At 38.8% G+C, this 20570-nt stretch overlaps 2 protein-coding genes across 4 annotated transcripts; both read left to right on the top strand.

The window, feature by feature from the left end:
* Positions 1-5304: 5304 nt before the first annotated feature.
* On the top strand, positions 5305-8908 carry LOC127761177 (probable small nuclear ribonucleoprotein F). The gene is made up of 5 exons (XM_052285425.1): positions 5305-5457; positions 7437-7524; positions 7830-7867; positions 7972-8036; positions 8712-8908. Exons 1-5 carry the CDS (start codon positions 5452-5454, stop codon positions 8773-8775), a joined length of 261 nt encoding a protein of 86 aa, XP_052141385.1. The 5' UTR covers positions 5305-5451; the 3' UTR covers positions 8776-8908.
* Positions 8909-9707: 799 nt separating this feature from the next.
* On the top strand, positions 9708-14187 carry LOC127763740 (uncharacterized). Of its 3 annotated transcripts, none has more exons than XM_052288533.1 (10): positions 9708-9970; positions 10777-10817; positions 10919-11031; positions 11400-11637; positions 12296-12422; positions 12528-12799; positions 12905-13001; positions 13101-13170; positions 13533-13775; positions 13883-14187. In XM_052288533.1, the coding sequence occupies exons 1-10, from the start codon at positions 9751-9753 to the stop codon at positions 13905-13907; spliced, it is 1446 nt and encodes a 481-aa protein (XP_052144493.1). In that variant the 5' UTR covers positions 9708-9750; the 3' UTR covers positions 13908-14187. The 3 variants fall into 3 exon arrangements, with proteins under 3 accessions (XP_052144493.1, XP_052144492.1, XP_052144494.1); XM_052288532.1 differs by having other exon boundaries at positions 13098-13170; XM_052288534.1 differs by having other exon boundaries at positions 13098-13170; positions 13533-13780.
* The last annotated feature ends 6383 nt before the right edge of the window (positions 14188-20570 follow it).

Genomic DNA, 20570 nt, shown 5'->3' with positions numbered 1-20570 from the left:
ATAATAGTACTTTCAAGACAAAATAAACATATTATGTGAGATTTAATAAAAATAATAATGTGATATTTTAGATGTTGCTAAATATTTCTGTAAACTTGATCAAATCTAATAAAATTTAATCAGGAGAATAGTCAAACGACTTATAATATGAATTAGAGGGAGTATAAAACTAACGAGAAACGATTCAGAGAAAATTTGTACATAGGTATATCTTTTGTGAAATATATTAGAGTTTCTCAAAGACCATTGGTAATTATAAAAAAAATATTTACAAAACGGACACTACCATTGGTAGATATAAAAAAAATATTTACGAAACGGACAGGAAACACGGACACTACATAAGAAACTATATAAGGGAAGGAAACATCCAATACTAAGGCCGTGTTCTTACCCTAGGTATCTCAACTCATCTCCCATGTTTTCCGCGCGCACGCTTTTTAAACGGCTAAACGGTGCATTTTTTTAAGAAGTTTCTGTACGAAAGTTGATTAAAAAAATCATATTGATCATGTTTAAAAAATAATTAGCTAATACTTAATTAATTATGTGCTAATGGATCGTTCTGTTTTTTGGTACACGCTGGAGCAAACATAGCCTAAATCGGATTATAATCTAACAACACCACCAACCCAAAAAAAAAAAAAAATACGGTTCCGGTCAGCTTAGCGATGGTCACCACACCTCACTAAGCTTGGACTTATGCAGTGTAGCATCTATGGAAGGGGTAAAATAGAAAAAAGAATGATCAAAACAACAATCAGAGATAATAGTTTAATTAAAAGAGAGTCAAAAGGAATTCTTCTTCAATTGTTTGCTTCCACGGGCTAGACCGGACCGGACCGGAGACCCGCTCCGACGTCCAACCGGCCCGGCCTCACCTACCACGCCCCGGCGACGGAGAAACGAACCTACCGGCTGACGTCACCGTGACGTCAGTCACACCGCGCCAGTAGCACGGTAGAAAAGGCAGAAAGGTAGCAGTAGCACGTATAGTGGCGGAGGACGGATCGGGTCGGCCGGCCAGTGTCCACTCGCTCGGTCGGTATGGTCCAAGCAAAAAGAAAAAAAAGGAGAGGAAAAAAAAGGCATCCATGTGGCGGCGCGCGCGAACGAGAGGGCGCGCGCGAGCCGCGGTTGTTGGGGGTGGGGCCCACCGTCGCGTAGTCTGTAGATCACGGCGGCCACGTACGTACACCGGTGCACGGTACACCGCGGCCGGTGGAATGTTAACTCCGTTGCGGCGCGGCTACACCCGGTCGGTCGCTCGGTCGCATCTAAGCTCACTTGGAATTTTGGATTTGCTTACGAGGGTGTGTGTATATATAGTACTGATAATTAGCTAGATATACCTAACCTTCTGTGTAGAGAAAAATGGAAGCCGGGAGGAGATAAGATGACTTGAGTGTGTGAAGAAGACGTTTGGCAGTGTCCGATTGGAACGTGTGTACGATGTGTGTTTTTTTCTTTAGAAAATAGATTAAAATCCAGACTCTACATTCATAATGGATGTACACAGCCCAAATGTACGATGTGTTTTGAAAGACACAAAATAAGCGTAGCTCAACTGATGTGGTATGATCAGTTCATATGGATTCAAGTTAACACATGTATTTATATTTACGGTTAATTGTTTTTTGTTTTTTCAGTTATATATATAAATGATATATCCGTTGATAGTCATATGTTGAACGGATGTTTTCGTCAATATCAAAAATATGTTAGTCCAGTTTTTTTTTTAAGATTAAGGCATGTTTTATACATCATGGGACTGACTGAGAATCCCTTAAAAATATATCAAATGTAACTCACCACATGTGCTGATCTTTTTTACCGGCCGTCTAACACGAATTTTATCACGCATCCAATAACCAGCACGAATCTTAACACATATCCAACGGTCATGAAAATGACGACTATAGCTAAAAAAATATGCCGAATGACAGGCCGGTAGCCGTTTATACTAATAGGTTTTCATGCAATTATACTTTCAAAGCATACTGTAAATTAAGTTTTTGTATGTCCTACGTGAGCTAGCTATTGCAACATGAGACAAGGAATCTTTGTTAGCCGGCGGAGACGATCGATGCTGAAATTAGGTTCTCCAGCTTTTAGGCACTAGCTAATCTAGACACCAGAAGTGGCTTCGATCGGCTAGCCTGGAGTCCCTGGAGCAAATTAAACAAACAAAAACATGTGTATATGCAATGCATGTCTCATTCGCACGAACAAGTCACCTAACACTCGCGCCAAAAAAATAAAAATAAAAATGAATCACCTAACACGTTGGAGTTGTATTACTACTTAATCATAGGATTAGCTGGGGAGTAAATGCTTGACTTTTCTAGGAGAAGAAAAAACGTTGTCACATGTGTATATATGTTCTGATGGATTATCCGTCCGGTTCATGTTCATCCGTACTCGCAAGCCTCCACTACTAACAAGTATAAAATGGTTGGATATGTAACACAGAGATGAATAACGCTGTTCGTGTCCTTCTTTTTAGTTAGTATAAGCCTAATTAAGCACTTTCATCGATCTGAACCATTAATTGCATTTGTTCATTATTGTTTAACAACGATATATATCAAGGTGGATCACAAGCATGTCGCCATAAATAACCTCCGGTATCCTATGATCTTCTTAATTACACACCTACTAGGTTCATCAAGTAAATATAATAGACTAGCTAGTCAATTTTGAGGTTCGATGCAATCCCCTACCCAAATACTCCATCTGTCTCGTTTTAAACGCAGTCACATGTTTCCGTATCCAAATTTAATCGTATATCTTATTTAAAAAAATTTAAAAAAAATAATAAAAAACATAAGTCACACATAAAATAATATTCATATTTTATAATCTAATAACATTAAAAATACTAATCATAAAAAATTAAATAAAACGGATGATCAAAATTAGACATGAAAATTTATGGTTGCACTTACAATGGGATAAAGGGAGTATATATGACATAACCTTTTTCCCTGTTTCCATCTTTGCACGGGCTAAGAACCCTTTAAAACGCAGGACTGAGAAAACACGTTAGAATAAGAAAAACGTATAAATAGACTATCATACTCATTGGATTTTTACGGAATTTCACAACATAACTTTCGTGAATTTTGCAACATAGGGAAATTACAAAACCATCGTTCGATTAGAACGCAGAAAAAACATGTGAAAGAGGAAAAACCATAAGGTGAAATCTCATGCTTATTTCCCCCCAAAATTGCTTAGACTGGTTTATTTCATAAAAAATTTAAAGGAATGAGTATGAAACAATCCCTTGTTTCAAAAAGCTCTATAATATTATTTCACATAGTATATACAAAATTCTCTAGATATATAGCTTTTTCTTCTTCTTTTTCTTTTTTTAAAAAATGGGGGCTAGTTAACAAAGTGCGCAACCAAAACATATTAGGCATGTTAACTACATATTGTCTTCAGAACTAGCATACATACTTCCTACGTCCTAAAATAAATTAATCTCATAGTAGGATGTGTTACATAGTAACACGATGAATTTGGATATCTAAATTCATAGTAATAGTATGTGCTATAATCTAGTACGAGATTGGTTGGATAGATGGAGTATATATATGTTAGCTGCTACTTCTATGTCACTTCAGTTGCTCATCCGACCAGCTCTGAAATCATGCATCGCCATCTCTGTCTGCAAATCGTCATCTACGTGACTACACAGTTGCGGTTTTATTAATTTAATTGAACTGGGTGATAAATGTAGCTAAACATCAAGTCGTGGAAAGCCTCATTATGAAATTTAACAATTCTTATTTAAAGAAGTTTAACAGTATTTGGGGCTAATGTTTTCTGTCACCAACAATTACTGGCTAATGGCCTTAGGTTTTGTTTACGAGTTCGGCAGAAGTTAGTACTGATGCAAAACGTTGGCTATCCGAATTTCATGGAGTTGATTCAGACGGCTAGCCAAACACATGCCTGTGAGTCTGATTTTGTGAACATGTATATCTATATACTTAACGGTTATTATTGTACATGTATATGCAATTATTTACATATATGTGCGCTTCTTTTTTCTTCAGGACAACCAACCCTGACCAGCTAGGAGTAGGAGTTAGGACGTCTTAGAACCAACAAACTAATTGATTATTATATAAACATGTGTGTTTACACATTATGACTTCTTTTTTGGGCAACCAACCTTGACGTAAGAAGTGTTAGAACCAAACAAATATTGAAAAGTGCTTCTGTAATCTATTGATATATGTGGGTGCATTGAGAATTTAGTATCGGGAATATTTTTTTCAGGTTCATGTAGTCAATGCTTAAGGTCAAACTTTGAATGAAATGGTAAAAATCAATTTGCCCCTCTTGTTATAGATAACGGTATTTTGCAAATAAAAATAAACAAGGGACTGCATTTTTCTTCTTTACATTGTGTTTACACTATATTTAACTGCAACAGGACAACACATTATATAAATTATGGTAAATAAAAACAAATTTGAATTACGAAGCGAGCATAACTCAACTGGTTAGGTTTCCGGTGGTGGAACATGCCCGCTTGTTTTAGAGACATAGACTTTACACATGACTCACATTCATGGCTAATTATTATTTCAGTGATAAGCAAGTAAGTGTGCACGCATGTTTATATAAACGTCTGCATATGTACTATGTTAATAAAAAGAGAAAATTTGGATTATTTATATACATAACATTTTTAAATATGGTCCTTAAAAGGAAAGAGTGCACGACCCCAAATTTAAACTGCTTAGAAATAATTCCACTTGACGTCCCTCATATTTTTGTCAAGTTTAATATATCTGAACCGTGATACTAAAAATCTGGACCTCAACTTATAAAACCAAGTTAAATTAGGTCCTATGGCAATGTGAACGGCTCTCCGACATACTGCCGTAGGATATACTCCCGTTTAAAGATAGTCGTATTTTGACTATCTACCTACCACTATCACATGTTTAAATTATACTGCCTTCATATTTTAATATATGGCACCGTTGACTTTTTCTAAAGTTTGACCATTCGTTTTATTAAAAAAATTATGTAATTATTATTTATTTTATTGTGACTTGATTTATCATCAAATGTTCTTTAAGCATGATATAAATATTTTTATATTTGCACAAAAATTTTAAATAAAATGAATGGTTAAACTTTATTAAAAAATCAACGGTGTTATATATTAAAATATGGAGAGAGTAATATGGACGAAGAGATTAGTGATATGAGTTAAACGCGACGGAAAGACGAGGGACATAAATCGATTTATTCGAACCCGCTCAAACCGATAAATGGGCTGTGGCCCATCGAGCGACTTTTAGTTCAGGCGGTGGTATCGGAGTTCCCCACCCCAAAACCCTAGCTAGGCCGCCTCGTCGCCTTCCCCCCTACGCATCCCCGACCAGCACCGGCACCGGCGGCGGCGGCGGCTACCCCCCTTCAATGGCGGTATTGCCCTCATCTCTCTCTCTTTCTCCCTCGATATTACTCCGCGAAATTGTTTACCTCGTGTAGTGGATCTGTTTACGCTTCGAATGTTTTTTTTGTCGCGTGATTTGGTGCCAACTGTTGTGGTAGTCTCGTAGCCGTAGCTTCGTGTGCTCGATTCGGAGTAGGTGGATATAGATTGGAGGGCTTAACTGTTCTAGGTCTATGACCTCCAGGATAGATAGGTCGGATGTGTGATTTGGGATAGGTTTCATGTCGAATTGTGGTGAGGGAAAAATTGAAGTATTTAGAAAATCCCCCAAAAGTTCGTTTTGGGGTTGTAGAGCTGCTTGTTTCTTCTTCTTCTTCTTCTTCTTCTTCTTCTTCCTTTTCTTTTTGAAACCCCTAGAGCTGCTTGTTTCGAAGATGTGGTTTGAGTTATGGTTATCTTTTATGGCGCTGGAGTGTAAGTTTGGACCCTTGCTTAGCTTTCAGGTTGAAAGAACGATGGATGTAGAGCTGTTTGTTTGGTTGGAAGATGTGCTCTGATTTTCTTTTTTTATGCGGCACACAAACCTCCCTAGTTATCCTCAAGTCATGGTAGATCAGTCCGAAAACGGGACGGGATGGGCCAACCCGTCACCTATACCCTCTGCCCCAATTTAGATGGGAACCACTTGGAAACCAGGGAGAAAAATTGGCCCGTCCCTCTTGCAGTGGAACTGGCTGGCCCCATTAGGTTCTGCAGGACTGTGCACTAGTTCAGGCTGCAGCGCATGCAAAGTGCACACTAAGCATCACACAGAAATTCAGACTGACAAGTTGATAATAGAAATTGACAGATTGATAGCTGAATAATTCAGAACAGAAACAGAAAGCGTGCCAGATTGAATTAAAACCAGAAAATAGAAATTTCAATCCAGAAATTTAACAAAGATACATACTCCCTCCATACTCGTAAAGGAAGTCATTTAAGACAGCGACACGGTCTCCAAAACACAACTTTGACTTCTTGTTTCTATAAAAATATTTATTGAAAAGTGATATATGTATACTTTTACGAAAGTATTTTTCAAGACAAATCTATACATATAATTTTTATATTTTCAAACTCAACAACTTGAGAGTTATTCATGATTTATATTCCCAAAGTTTGACTTAAACATTGTCCTAAACGACTTCCTTTATGAGTACGGAGGGAGTACAACTCCATTAATTTTCTGAGATGTTCAGATCAGAAACTGTGATTCCTTTACGCATATCACTAGCACAACTGCCAAAAATCGAATTGAACATCAGAAAAATCCATGGATTGTGATAAAATGAAATTCAATATTTCAGAGTAAAAGAAGAGTTTGAATGGGAAGCACACACTTGAATCTGCCATGCTGCTCAAGATGCAAGAACAAGAAGTGTTCCCATTCCTTGCTCACTATTCTGACTGGTACATCAGTATGGGCTGAAGAGGAAAGGGCATCTTCAGCTTAATCTTGTAAAAAATATTTGAAACTTGACAACTCAGCTGTTCACATCAAGGTTCTCTATGTGGACTATGCTTTACTTGAATTGGAGCTTCAGAAGAGCATTGAGGAACTATTGTATCCCTCTTTGAGTGGGGAAAACAAAGACAATGACCCAGTGGTCTAAATGTCATGCGTTGCCCCTAGCCGGTCTGTCCTGGATTGGCTTCTGCCTGTCTCTTGTTAGGCCTGCGTAATCAGTTACGGTATGTAGCTGCTGGTCTGTCGGCTGAGTAGGGAGTAGCACCCAGCGTCTTGCGCTAATTAGGGCTTCAACACATCAGTTTGGTGTTCTATTGCTGCAGATAATTGCAAAACAAACTTGATTTGTTACAGACATTGTACTGACCTGACTAGTATTTGTTTTCTTCTGATTTTCTTCATGATGATTATTCATGGTATTCAGTTCCAAGTGGTGCCTCCATATACATCTTGTCTATACTCTTTTATATACTATTAATGGATTGTTTCTAAATGCAGACTGTGCCAGTTAACCCGAAGCCTTTCTTGAACAACCTGACAGGGAAGCCTGTCATTGTCAAACTTAAGTGGGGTATGGAATACAAAGGTAATCTATACTTTTACCCGTCACATTTTATTCACTGATATGCTTAGGCTAGTGATTGAAATTTCAGAATGAAATCTCTGAGGTTTCAGGAACATTGAAATTTGTCCAGTTTTTACATGAACTTTCTTGCTTCCATGGACAATTACTTCATGGCACTTATCAAGAACATCCACTTTCATTGGTTTTACAATGGAATTTCAATGGAAATCATGTGTTAAAATGGGTCCTCTTGTTGTAATTTAGTTTTCAGACTGTGCCTTATTATCGATTATGCTGACGATACTCTTTTTGTACCCCCCTTTCAGGATATCTTGTTTCTGTCGACTCTTATATGAATCTGCAGGTATTATTTTGTATTTTGTATCAGTTAAATTCGTTCATTTACCAATATGGATCGACGTGTCATCTTCTTTTGCTGCAATTTACCTAATTGTCTACTGCTTTCAGCTGGCTAATACAGAGGAGTATATTGATGGGCAATTCTCTGGAAACTTGGGTGAGATACTGATAAGGTAACTCTATATATCGCCCTTCAGTCCTGGACCAGATTCATCTGTAGTTATTGGCTTACCGCTGGTACTTATGTACTCATAGGTGATCTGTTGGTTACTTGCATGCTATTACCCTGTTTTCAGTCTGACTGGTAATATTAAGAGATAGAATGATAGTATGGTAAAATATGGAGAGATAGAATGATAGAGTTCAGAGTATATGGAATTTACTCAAATGCAGAAGTATAACAAATAGCAGCGCTTATAACTTGGGAAGTCTTTTGCTGACTAAATCGTTATTAGAGCAACCGCAATGTATACTACCAAAGTAGATAATAACGTGGGCCCGGGGTTCAGGTGGTAACAGTTATTACAAAGCTCACAATGTGCTATGCCTATTCTGCAAATTAAGGTGGGGTCCACCTTAAAAAGAATCATTGTAAAACTATCTCCTATAGCCATGCTCGTACAAAAAGATTCCCATATCTACAGAAAATATTGTTCTTTATTCTCTTGTTACCGGCAGTAGCACAATGGCCCGGTAGTAGTTATTGTCTCTACCAACAATGCTTCTTACCTGGTTATAAGCCTATATTAATTGCTTGTTACCTGTTCAACATTGTGGTTGCCCTTACACAAAACATATTCAATTGTCTGATGTATAATTCTTATTTGTTTCATTTGTGAACTGTACAGGTGCAACAACGTTTTGTATCTCCGAGGCGTTCCAGAGGATACCGAGATAGAGGATGCGGAATGAGATAGCCCGGGCCATGTCCAGATTGATTATTGTAATATGCTGCTGACATGAACAATTAAGTGTCATGTACAACTGATGCAGATTGACCTGGATCTTTAACTATGCCATGATATGGTAATGTTATGCGTTGAAACTGTCGTTGCTCGGAATGTGTGAGATCATATTTCGTAAGAAAATACCATTTGCCTGTCATGATTAGCCAAATTAGATAAGCTATCAGTTTTGTGTTTCATGGTTCGATAACATCAAAGGCAATTTGAATTCTACGTTTCGTTTCAAACTTACGACAACTTCCATGGATCAAAGCAAAACAATCTGTTCTCGACTTGCTCAAATATGAAATACATAAGCGTTGTATTACTTTTCCGCTTTGAACGAGTTTGAAACGTGACTGACTCAGGGTGTTTAGGAGATTTAAATTCCGAGAAACGGCTGGAGAAACCAATTTTTAATTTTTAATTTGCTTTCTGAATTCAACAACTAATACTCCCTCCTCCTATTATGACGTTAGTTAGTTCATGGAAGGAGGGAGTACTTCGTAGTTCGCTTTTGAGTTCTATAACTGATAACTATAACTTTGCAGAATCTAAAAAAATTCAAATTCATGGAAGGAGGGAGTACTTCGTAGTTTGGAAGGAGGGAGTACTTCGTAGTTCGCTTTTGAGTTCCATAACTGATAACTATAACTTTGCAGAATCTAAAAAAAATTTGAATTGTTTGGGAGAAGTTTTGATTTAAGAAGTTGTAGTTATTAGAAGCTTTTCAAACGGGCCTCTGGAATTTGCTGTTCACGAAGCGAGCAAATAAAACAGAAAAAAAGCTGAAAATTCACCGTGGCGAAAAATCCGGGATTTTTTTTTCGAAAAATCACTTCATTTTAATATTCGCAGTAACTGAGCGCAACTGCCCACAAATTCCAAAACCAAAAAAAATTCCTCTCAATCCCCTTCCCTCCAATTCTCCACTTCCCCATCCATGGCAACCGCCGCCGCAGGCGATGATCCACCGTCACCGCCGCCGCCAGCGGAGCGGCCCGGAGGGTGGTTCTCCGGCCTGGTATGCGGCGCCGGCCGCCTCCTCGCCGCCGTGCTCGGCCCGGACTCCCCCGACTCCGGCACCGGCGGCTCCGCTTCCTCCTCGCAGGAGTCGTCGTCCCAGTCTCCGCCGCCTCCGCGCGGCCACCGCGGCAGTGGCGGTACGCGATCCTTCCCTCGAGCGGAGTTCTAGAATCCGAGTGCGCTGCGTTGTTTTGCGCCGTGGTTGATGCTGTTTGCCCTCGCGGGTGTTCGGCGTGAGCCGTTGCCGTCCGTCGCTGGAGATGGTGGCGCGTCCGTGTGGTTGGTTAGCCTGCGAAATATTCGAGTGAATTTGGCGCTACCTAATCCTGTAGTTAATTTTTGCACAAACCGAGTGCAGCATCACACGAACACGGAGTTAGAGGTATAATAATATGATCGGATTCTCTAGGTTTTAGTAGTGGTTTCATTTGCCAATTTGGAGAGAACTTGGAGAAATATTTTTTCCTCACGGATATTGTACTGAACCTGTTAATTTTAAAACTAGAGAAGTGTAGGTGGCCTTGTGTTTTCTGTATGATTGCCAGTGATCTGGTCATTGGTTTGAACAGTAGGGGGAAAATGGTGCGGGGTGTTGGGCTGAATCCCACTGTACAATGCTTGAAAATTGAGACTGGAATTTGACCTTGTCGATGCTCCTCTCTCTGCCACCTGAAGTTTCAGTTAATCTCTGGTAGGACAAAGCATTGAAACATACTTAGTTTTTCTTTTTCCTGTAGCTTTTCTAAAAGCACATGCATTCTACTCCTACATTATCTAAGAACGCCATACATGCAACTATTGAATCCTTTTGATGCGATACTTTGTAGCAACAGATGATTAGATTAACCCCATTACTCTGTTTTGTGCTTCACATTTCTCGATGATGAGAACACATCAAAGTTTGCTCCCTTTTTGCCTGATCTATATCTTCTTAAATGAACAGATAATACTGCGCACTTTGCTTCTAACAATCAGTTCAACCAGGTATTTCCATCTTTGTACATCTCTGTAGTTCAAGTGGACTGTAAATCTTAGTTTAGGAGTGATGAAGAGATTGATCAAGAATGTCCTTTTCATGATCATAGAGCGGAAAGGAGATTACTCTAAAAGACAGTGGTGTGGGATCCTTAGCACTTGTCTCAGAGATAGATCCCAAGGATGCTATACTGCAGATGCTTTTGCAAGAAACGTACTCAAGGTATCATACCTTATATCTTTGTTTTCTTCTGCTGTAGTTTTTTAGTTGTACAACCAATCTTTTCACTATTGGATCTGTATTAGCTTAATCATATGAGTTTATTTTCATTGAATTTCAGTACTTCCTTCCGGTGAAAAATTTTAGTACTTTCATAAGCTAAATGTATCTGTGGCCGGCAATTACTAATATATCTATCAGACCAAATTTCAAGAGCGTGGCCTTTCTGTTATTATCTCCTTGAGATGATATAGAAAAAAAGACATAAGTTTGATAGGGAAGTTCGTTCTTATTATGACTATTTATTACAGAGGCAATTTCTGAACATATTGACTGCTAAGTTTGACTTCAATTCTTCAATTACGTGCCAGATCGGAATGTGATATACTGATAAAGATAATTCACGAGAGGGTTGTGGACTCAGACCCTGATGTGGTTGAACCTTCTATTGTTCTTCCAATTGCTTGGCAAACTAGCCAACAGCAAGATCATGTTCCATACTCTTCATTTCGTCCAAACACTTGCTCTGCGAGTTCAAATGTTCATGATTGTAGCCAACAGCTTGACAACAACATTGTTGAGAACGGATGGCTTGAAGAGAGTCAGCATGTGAGTCCCCAACTCTCTGAACCTTGTGGAAATATACTTTACACTAAATATGTTGGTACTCAAGATCACAGAATTTCATGACATGTATTTACATTGCACCTTATATTCGCCTTTTCAATACCATAAGACTGCTCAGTTTTTTATGACTACTTCTGATGATGTAAACTGCCAAAGTACACCATATTTTCTGAGGTTTTATTCATGTTATTAATTTCTTCTGATTTTTCTCCCATCACTACAAAATTCTTCATAGTATAGGCCATGGGTTTGATAATTCTGAGCTACTAACCTTCTAGGGTCATTTTAATACCATTCATTTTCTAGACCAAGTGATGTTTCTTTATTGGCTAACAGCATGCCTAAAAGTTTTTCGTGGGCAATACTTAGTCTATCTCAGAGCAGGTATCTCATTTTATTTGTTCAAATCTTGCATTTTTTGTTTGACCCTGGAATGATGCAAACGTTCTAACTTTTCTTCTTGAAGTGGAATATCATCTGCTATTGAATCATTATAGTAGGAGCAAACAAAACTATAAATAATGAAGATCAAAACTGCAGAACTGCAAGCCTGAATAAATCAACCAAAGAGAATGCCTAACCAGGTTCACACAGTTCAAATTATAGGAGCCTAACTTGCAGTTTTGTTGAACAACTGCAGGCTCTGAAAAGAAGTAATTCTTGCACTGGACATAACCTCGATGAGTCTCACTCCCGAAGTGTCAGACCAAAGCTAAATGATTTGAACATTTCAAATAGGCAGGATGGTATTCTTAAGAGTCATTCAGGTAAAATATGTTGTAATGTTGCAATTACATTTCAAAACCGTAAAGCCTATTCTAGTGGGATATATGTTGGTCATCAACTATTTCTGTGCCTTTATTTTGTGATAGATATAGCTTCATTTGAAGAGGCAACCACCAAGGACCCTAATGCATTCAGGGGGATACCAGAAGATACAAAGAAGCTGTTCAAAGATATCCCCCTTCTCGGGACGGACAACCTAATATTTTCCAACATTGTTTCATATGATGACACTGATAATGACATATCAGCTCTCCGTGGTAAGCGCCCTGCTGTAACTGCACGGACCTTTGCTTCAGCCACTAGTGAAGCCAACCGGGATAACCGTTGTCCTACCATGCTCTATCCATACTCTGATCGGGTACTTGGACTATACAACACTAGTTTACTGGGTGTCGCTCTTTGGAATTTGTCAAATTCGGCTGTGGTGCCCTGTTACTGAAAGTAACTCCAAATTTTGTCACAGGACCTGACAAATACCTTTCCTATTAAGGTGGAACCTTTGGATGATATTGTTCCTTTTGATCCTGAAATAGTAGTCCTTTCACGCAAAAACCGTAACAGTACGTTTCTGCATTTAGTTTAAAGTTTCTGATTCTGTGAGTATAAACCTTAGGTTTCTACTATTAACTCGTCTGATACTCTTAGTTTTTCTGCAGCAGGCACCATCTGCAATGACCCTTGTTCTGTTTCAAAACTTATGTTTCAAGAGGACAAGGAGGCTGCGCCCAGGTAATGTCCATGGCAGCCATGTATCTTCAAATGGGCCAATGTTGTTTTCCTGTTATAAACTCATGATATCTGGTATTTATGGTTCATTTTGTTTGTTTTATGACTTTAATACAACATTGTAATAATATGGCATGAATTGTTTTTCTTAATATCTAAATTCTGCAATGTGTATACATGCTCCATAACCAATGGTCAGCCTATAATGCCTTACTAGTTATGAACAATCTGAAATGCATTTCTTCTATCAAGCAATGTAAACTGTCCACAATGAACAGATGATATACTACTATATACATTTTATATTTTCATGATAAAAGAATTTATTGCAATACGTAAGTAATTGTGTCCTTCCATCTATTCAGTTCATCAACAGGCGTGCCGCTTGAAAACAGTCCTAGGAATTGCACAGGAGCTAGCCTGCAAAGGAGCACTCAAACTAGGAGAAGTTCACCTGCTAATGTATATCGTCGCCAATACATTGACAGCAGAACCCGATCAAGGAGTGGTCCATCACATCAAGGCGAACCGATAGCGGTTGGCCAGGAGCCAGACTTGGCTCCAACCCAGGCGAAGAAACCGGTTGGGAGGCCAAGGAAGTCAAGAAGGTGAGGTAATTCTCGGCTTCTTGATTCTCCGTTCCATCCTTTAGTTTAAAAATCAAGATAAAGCTAGGGCCATAATTAAGCTTGATGTACATTCTTACTTACTGCAGGTACTGGAAGGCCAGCAGAAGATGAAGAATGCGCAAGATCAGAACTGTAAAAGGCTCACTCCAGGTTCGAGCTAACACCAGTAATTTCTAATTACCAGTATTCAGGGAGAAACAGCTTAATGCCTTTGATCGTTGCTATCTTCAGTAGACTAACTAAGCAATGCTACTACTATTCTGAATTTACCTTCAGTTTCTTAGCACTTCGGAATTCTAAAACTTTTGATGAGTTCCTTTGATGTATATATATGGCAAGCCTAGCGCGGCACCATACACTACATATACACATATATATATATACATGTAGAGCGTGTGCAAATTTTGCCCTTGTGCCTTCTACTCTCATCCCCTTTTCCTCTAGGTGATCAGAACTCAGAGTGAGCTGTTCTGCTTTCAATTTAATCATGTGTTGTAGTCAGTAGTCACTGCACAGTCCTACCTCCGAGCAGTGGCGTATTAAGAAATAACAGAAGGGTCTGAACAAACTAGACATATCTATAGTCCCCCTCGAATGTATATGGTAAAAAGAATTAGTGAGGACTTCCATAATCCTATCGCCGCCAGTAATGGAGGCTCGAGCCCTCGCCGCCCCTCGCTAGATCTGCCCCTGCCTCCGAGCTCCAACTCTGGAGGAGCTATAGTGAATTGGGGAAATGGCAACGTGCACGCACTGACGCATCTGGCTACCCTAGTCCACAATTACTACACAATAGCATAGCAACAAGTTCAAAGCATGGAAACAACAGCAGCACTACTAGTAGTAGTAGGAGCCTGGGGGTGTGCATGCTCCTTAGCACGAATCACGAGGCGACTTGGTGGGGGCTGATCGGTTGATGATCCCCTCATTCTCCCCACCATGTGCGTGGCATGGCACATTGACACCTGAGTGCTTTCTGGAATTAACGGATCACTGGCCGCGCGCGGCACCCCTCGCATCGCCGTCGCGTAAGGAGCCGGCCGCCTCAATCTTTTTTGCCTTTCCGGCCTATCGTTGTGTAGTGTGTAGGATCACACCTCCTCTGGTCTTCCAGAATGGAGAAAGAAACATGTCTCAGTGAGATGGACATTCTTGTGCGAGATACTACAGGCAACCTAGGAGGAGATGTAACCTCTGCTCTGTCCAGATTCGTTGCACTAGGAGTGGTCACATTCCCTTCTAGATTGTCTTTTTTTTAAGGATGGAGGGAGTATCTGGGAAATTTTCTGAATCTACCCGGTGCGTGACACAAACTCAGGCGACGAGAACGCCGGAGATGAGAGGAAGGGTACCCAGGCCAGTTTTAAAAGGATTTATTTTTAAAATTTAAAAATTTAAAAGGTTTAAAATGAAAATTCCGGGTGAACAGCCCTAGTGTAAACTTGCCTAATTACCCAGAGTCCAGAGCCCCACATCTTCTGTACTTGTCCATAAATTCAGCCCGGCCGGCCCCATCACCATCAGAGCCCCTTACATTTAGCAGGCCCAAATGATGGTATTGTTGTCACTGTAGGGCGAACGCGAACTGTCCCAGTTCAGTTCAGGTTCTGAGGTTCGGATTCATGGTGTTGGTTAGTAGGCACGTAGGGACTTGACTTCAAAACCTGTCCCGCCATCTGCATACTCATTTATTTTAGACTTAAAAGTTCCTTTATTAGTATGACTTTACACTTATGTAGTAATGGACTAATGGTTGAGATAACTTCATGCTGCCTTGAAAACAATCGGATCCCCACTTTAAGAATAATCTGATCTCTTGTTATTCAGACAATGCTAAAAGATGTAAACAACTAGATTTTACTCTGGTCACGAAAACCAATCGTTTAGAGTACACATCTCAAAGGGAACTTTCAAACTTTTGAACATTTTCATTTTGAATGTTTAGTTTGGATAAAAGTCGTTGTAGGCTGTCCTGAGAAATACTTTCATAATACTATAATGTTCTCAAGTTCTGCAATATATATACTGTAATAGAAATTAGCGATTAAAGTTACATTTTCATTTTTTTTTTCATATTTTCATAGCCTAAGGAACAGTAATTAACAAATTGTACTAGTCCCAAAAGAGAAAGAAAACCCATTTGTGGTAGTTGACAGATGGTATTGTAATCTGTCTAAACTTCCATCTAAGCATGGAGGGTGGACCCTTGAGTAACATGCATCTACTGGGAAGTGGAAACTGGTGTTGTCCTGTTATTCGCATTCATTTCCATGCGAGTACTAGTACTCCTAGTAATTAGGAGTAGGGGGGATCACTTAAGAAAATGAGAAGTATGAGATGTCCGAAAACAAGTAATAGATGCACGCACGCGGGAGCTGCCACGACAAGGCAATTATATATATAGACATAGGGACTGTTTGAAAAAAAGATTTTGTCCCCGTGCCGCCATGTGAAACTAGCGTATGATTTGATTGTACATGATTAATTGGATGTTTCCAGGGTCTTGAAACAAGAAAACATGGCCAACTATTAATACTTTTAGGAGTACATGTGCACATCCTGTGTTTATTTAGGTAAAGTGCACATCCTATGTCACACCATGATATTTCGGTTTGGAGGAATTTTAATTTATAGAAATATAAAAAGAGAAAATATGAGTGTATACACACTTTAATCCATATGAATTTTTCAAGAGGTTTAAGTGGATGATTTTTTTTATGTTTTAATTATTTTTCAACTTGTAGGAAGGAAAATTTCCGGTTTACCTATATTTACATTCCTACAAACTGAGTATGCCTCATAAGAATTAATTCTTAGGAGTCCAAATCTTTTGTTTTTCCTCCAAACTAACTAAAAATGAGAAAGTTCTGTTTAGGTTGTAGTTTAGAACTCAGAGTTTCATAGCTCCAGCTGTATAATAGCTCTAACAGCTTGAGAAATAAACTACTTTGACCTCAAAATCAACTCTAAAATTAAGTTTTAAATTTAAATATTAACCATGATCGATAAGGCAACAAGCTTAAGGGTCTGTTTGGGGAGTTTCTAGCTGCTGCAGCTTCTCTCATAATCAGAAACTCCCGCAAACAATCCAATTTTTGGTTCAGATTTTAAAAAGCTGTAGTTGTAAAATCCAGAAAATAAACTAAAAGTTTGGAAAACCCAGCTTTTTGAGATTCTCAGAAGCTGTCTACCAACTAGCTGCTTCTCAAAATCTTAAGCTCTCCAAAATAGACTCTAATATTCTGATATGGTATAGTTGTTGGCCCTCTACTTGAGAGTTAGTGTCTCTGGCCCTGTTTAGATCTCACCCTAAAATTTTTCACCCTGTGACATCGAACATTTGAACATCTGTATGAAGTATTAAATATAGGCTAGAAAATAACTAATTACACAGTTTGCGACTAATTTGCGAGACGAATCTTTTAAGCCTAATTGCTCCATGATTTGATAATGTGATGCTACAATAAACATTTGCTAATGATGGATTAATTAGTCTTAATAAATTCATCATGCGGTTTACTGACGTATTCTGTAATTATTTTTTTGTTAGCGCCCGAACACCCCATGCGACACTTTATATAATACCTGATGTGACACATTGAAACTTTACTCCCGTGGATGTAAACACCCCCCTCTTTATGAAGGACGTCCTATGGGACTCAACATACTAGTATGACATTTCGGATTGTGATCGCTGCAACAGCAGCTTTTGCCCCTTTAATTATCAACCCCTGCATGCACAAGCCTTTGCCATTTACCACAATTCCTAGAGCTTTTCTTATGGCCGAACAGAGGAAAAGCAGCCATATACATTTACTCCAATTCTCTCTCCCAATTAATTAAAAGCTGTGATGCACGCAGGGGTAATTAATTAAGTTGACTGGATGTTACAAATCTGACGATGATGGTAAATCTAAATGTTAGATATTCGAAGTTAACGTGTTGTTTGATCCATGAAGTTGGGGGGAGAAATGTGTATAGGAGAGTTTAGAGAAAAGAAAGAGAGAAAAAGAAAGAGTACACTAGATCGTGGCATTACATGCGAATAGCTAGCTAGCCCAAATGTGCTAAGTCACAACAGGAGAAGAACGAAATTAAGTAGAGTAGCATATTGAGAGCAAATGAATAAAAAGTTATGTTGCATTGTATTGAAGCCAATGTATTAGAGTTAAAATATCATGTTTATTTAGGTGGTTAATCCCTCTATCTCGAAAATGTAACTTTTATATATAAATCTAGACATACGCTAAGTTAAAATTCATATATAAAAATTGCTTTTTTAAAATAGACGGAGCAGGTTAATCCCTACCAGAAGTACAGAACAGCATGCAGGACATGTACCACCAAGCTAAAGTCTGTCCGGATAATTAAACCGTGCATATATGTACGAATTTTCCAAAGTGCACCTAGAGCACATGTACAGATGTAACATACACAGGATTTTAGCTTGCTAAAGCTAACCATATAAGTACAGTATATATAGTATTGTACTCCCTCCGTCCAAAAAAAACAAACTCTAGGTTTCCGTGTTTAACGTTTGACTGCCCGTCTTAATGGAATTTTTTATAATTAGTATTTTTATTGTTGTTAGATAATAAAATATAATTAATACTTTATGCGTGACTTGCCTTTTTAATTTTTTTTCATAACTTTTTCAAATAAGACGAACGGTTTAACATTGGACATGAAAACTCAGGGTTTATTTTTTTTTAAGGATGGAGGGAGAAATACGGATCAACAGGAAGCTACCTAGCTTAGCAACTATCCTAGCTTCTTCGTAGGCAGCTTCTGCATATTCATGGGAGTCTCATTGATATGGCCTACGCTCTGCTGGATCGATCAATAAGATGTGCTGCAAAACACGTACAAGTTCTATTTTCTTCTTCTTCTTAAAGTTTTATTTGCATACCGACATGTCTCTAATACACATGTTTTATAATTACTTTTTTTTCAAACTATATATTTATAACTATTCAAAAGTTTTCCCACATCAAATCTGCTAATATATTTTTTGCATATCAAGTTCTAATACTTTTATAGTTCTTAATGATTTACGATTTTGAGAGGAGAAAAGCTACAAAACGGTATCCGGTTGTCACGGGACGATTAATGAGAGCGAATCGTTATGTCGCTGATGCCTGCCTCATATGCGAGATGTGGATAGGCTCCCACGTGATGAATTAGCTTGTTGGGCTTTTGTCGCACTGTCCTGCTGAGTGTGGATGTGACTTCTTCTTCCATTAGTTGTAGGACACGCACAAGAGGTGCTCACATACTAGCTGGGCCTGCTGGAAAGAGCCATAGCCAATTATCTAGATTTATGTTCATCTTTTTCTTAATTATCTTGTTTTATGTTCATCTTTTTCTTAATTATCTTGTTTTAAGTACCATATCTAATATATATAGGTATCATGTCTGATACCAAGGTATATATATGATACCCACAGTATCTATAAAATCTGATACCTAGGTATCAGGTCTAAGTATCAAGTATGATACCCGGGTACCATATATGATACCTTAGGTATCAAGTATCATACCCAGGTATATGATACCCACAGTATCTATAAAATCTTATACCTAGGTATCATGTCTAAGTATCAAGTATGATACCCAGGCACCATATATGATACCCTAGGTATCAAGTATCATACCAGGTACCATATATGTTACCTACAATATTTACAAAATCTAGTACCTAGGTACCAAGTCTAATTATCAAATCTGGTACCCAGATATCATATATGATACCCACGATATCTACAAAATCTGATACCTAGATACTGGGTCTAAGTATAAGTCTGATACCTAGATACCACATATGATACATATATAATACCAGGTCTGTTACCTTGGAGGTTCATAACATATAAGGTACTATGTAGTACCAAGTATCATGGGGTTTCATGGATGATAAGTACATGATTTCTCCGTACTTTATAATAACTAGTTGTAGATGTGTGTATCTTTATTGGTCCACCCTAATTAGCACACGACCCAACAAAAAATATTTATTGTGAATTTATGTATCAATTGTCCCAATCTCATCAGCATATGGCCTAACGAGATACTAGACTATTATTAGTCACATCAGAGTGTATAGACCAATAAGAAAACTCTTTTATTACTATCAGACCAGCTGTGTCCCACCTAGGCCAACCAGTCCCGCTTCCTCACAATGCAACCAAACTAACCCAGATAGGAGACTTGATTAGATGAGCACTACCGCCGCGTCCCTTCGGAGAAGCGGGGGTAGCAGAATGTCGTGCACGATCAAGATCATAAACTATACCGTCAGATGAACGGTATTCCGTCCCCTAGCTGTCCTCTTTTGAGAGATGTGTGTCTGTACGTATTTTAGGATGTCATTGTTTTCAGAACAGATCAGACATTACATATCTAGATGGAAAAAGTACGAATTACCCCCTCGAACTATCGCGGTCGTCCGAATTACCCCCTGAACCCGAAAACCGGATATTCTTCACCCCCAACTATACAAACCGGACGAATTACCCCCTTCGACCCAATCCGCGGTAGTTTTGGTCTACGTGGCGTATACGTGGCAGTCCAGTCAGCATTCTATTTATTAAAAAAATGTGGGACCCTGTCACGGATAGACTTTATGGACCTCAAGACATGGGCTGTCAAGTAGGCTAGCCCAACCATGGAGAAGCTGGTTGACAAGCTGTCAACCAGCTTCTCCATGGTTGGGCTAGCCCACTTGACAGCCCATGTCTTGAGGTCCATAAAGTCTGTCCGTGACAGACCCACCTG

This window comes from Oryza glaberrima, chromosome 2 (genome assembly GCF_000147395.1).
Source record: "Oryza glaberrima chromosome 2, OglaRS2, whole genome shotgun sequence".
Classification (NCBI taxonomy): Eukaryota; Viridiplantae; Streptophyta; class Magnoliopsida; order Poales; family Poaceae; genus Oryza; species Oryza glaberrima.
This window is presented reverse-complemented; position numbering and strand designations above follow the sequence as displayed.

Bases quoted from the DNA above. Each gene is read 5' to 3' on its own strand.
- LOC127761177 (XM_052285425.1), top strand. The intron at 7,525-7,829 runs GTAATCTATACT...CCCCCCTTTCAG, and splicing joins GTGGGGTATGGAATACAAAG to GATATCTTGTTTCTGTCGAC. The intron at 8,037-8,711 runs GTAACTCTATAT...TGAACTGTACAG, and splicing joins TTGGGTGAGATACTGATAAG to GTGCAACAACGTTTTGTATC.
- LOC127763740 (XM_052288532.1), top strand. From the start codon at position 9,751: ATGGCAACCGCCGCCGCAGGCGATGATCCACCGTCACCGCCGCCGCCA. The intron at 12,800-12,904 runs GTACTTGGACTA...ATTTTGTCACAG, and splicing joins TCTATCCATACTCTGATCGG to GACCTGACAAATACCTTTCC. The intron at 13,171-13,532 runs GTAATGTCCATG...CCATCTATTCAG, and splicing joins GACAAGGAGGCTGCGCCCAG to TTCATCAACAGGCGTGCCGC.